Here is a 1,604-nt window from a genome sequence, read left to right on the forward strand (position 1 = left end):
CAGTAGACATGGACATTAAAGAGCTATTGGTGATAGGAGATTCAGATTTGTTGATCCATCAGGTGCAAAGAGAATGGACCACCAAGAATGTCAAAATCCTTCCTTATGTGCAATGTGTTAAGGAATTGAGCAAAAGGTTTATGAAGATCGAATTCAAGTATGTCCCTCGAATTCAAAATGAGTTCGCCAATGCCTTGGCGACACTATCTTCAATGATTCAGTATCCAGATAAGAATTACATCGATCCCATCAAAGTGGAGATGCACAACCAACAAGCCTACTGTTTCCATATAGATGAAGAGCTAGATGGAAAGTTGTGGTACTACGACATTAAGAGGTTACTCGGAGCAGGAAGATATCCAGAAGATGCTACTGACAAAAAGAAGAGGACTTTAAGAAGAATGGCCAATCATTTTTTCTCAACGGGGAAATCCTATATAGGAGGAATCCAGACCTAGGATTGCTACGATGCGTCGATGCCACAAGATTGTTAGAGGAGATACATGAAGGAATTTGTGGACCCCACATGAACGATTTCATGCTCGCGAAGAACATTTTGAGAGCTGGATACTTTTGGATGACCATGGAGAGGGATAACATTCGATTAATGTAGAAGTGTCACCAATGTCAAGTTCATGGAGACTTTATACGAGTTCGCCAAATGAACTCAATGTGATGGGTTCTCCTTGGCCGTTTGTTACTTGGGGAATCGATTTTATTGGGCCCATAGAGCCTCCTGCGTCCAATGGACACCATTTTATCTTGTTTGCTATCGATTGCTTCACAAAGTGGGTTGAGGCCTCGAAATATAAGGCAGTAACCAAGAAGGTGGTAGCAGATTTTATTCGTAACAACTTAGTCTGCCGGTTTGGAATTCCAGAATCAATCATAACAGATAATGGATCCAATCTTAATAGTGACCTGATGAGAGAGATTTGCGAAAAGTTTAAGATCTATCATCAAAATTCCACGGCGTATCGACCACAAATGAATGAAGTAGTTGAAGCTGCAAACAAGAATATCAAGAGGATTTTGAGGAATATAGTGGACAGTAATAGAGAATGGCATGAGAAGTTGTCATATTCTTTACTTAGATATCGTACCACAATCAGAACTTCTACTGGGGCAACTCCCTACATGTTGGTTTATGGGTCGGAAGCAGTGATACCTGCAGAAGTGGAGATACCTTCATTAAGAATGATCCATGAGGTTGGTCTAGATGACACCGAATGGATTCGTAGCTGGATCGAGCAGTTGATGCTTATTGATGAAAAAAGATTAGGCGCAGTCTGTCATGGTCAACTCTATCAAAATAGAATAATTAAGGCATTCAACAAGAAGGTTAAGCCTTGACGATTCACACCAGAACAGTTGGTATTGAAGAAGATATTACCTCACCAAGATGAAGCCAAAGGGAAATTTGTACCAAACTGGCAAGGTCCTTACATAGTTCACCGAGTACTCTCAGGAGGAGAAGTGATACTTGCAGAAATGGACGGCACAGTAAGCACGAAGCCGATCAATTCAGACGCTATCAAGAAGTAATACATTTGAAGGCATTAGGAATAGTAGTTATTTCTTTGTACTTTTGCATTTTTCTCCAA

At 40.5% G+C, this 1,604-nt stretch overlaps 2 protein-coding genes across 2 annotated transcripts; both read left to right on the plus strand.

Moving 5' to 3' along the window:
• Positions 1-8: 8 nt before the first annotated feature.
• Positions 9-458, plus strand: LOC124891537. Its single transcript, XM_047403259.1, has one exon. It carries the CDS (start codon positions 9-11, stop codon positions 456-458), a length of 450 nt encoding a protein of 149 aa, XP_047259215.1.
• Positions 459-624: 166 nt separating this feature from the next.
• Positions 625-1,503, plus strand: LOC124891538 (uncharacterized protein K02A2.6-like; the record flags this gene model as incomplete). The annotated part of the gene is made up of 2 exons (XM_047403260.1): positions 625-1,287; positions 1,387-1,503. Coding segments are annotated over exons 1-2 (780 nt in total), but the record flags the coding sequence as incomplete, so codon positions are not given.
• Between the last annotated feature and the right edge of the window lie 101 nt (positions 1,504-1,604).

Source organism: Capsicum annuum, unplaced genomic scaffold, assembly GCF_002878395.1.
Source record: "Capsicum annuum cultivar UCD-10X-F1 unplaced genomic scaffold, UCD10Xv1.1 ctg36982, whole genome shotgun sequence".
In the NCBI taxonomy this organism is placed as follows: Eukaryota; Viridiplantae; Streptophyta; class Magnoliopsida; order Solanales; family Solanaceae; genus Capsicum; species Capsicum annuum.

Excerpts from the sequence above, each read along its gene's own strand:
- LOC124891537 (XM_047403259.1), top strand. The coding sequence starts at position 9 with ATGGACATTAAAGAGCTATTGGTGATAGGAGATTCAGATTTGTTGATC.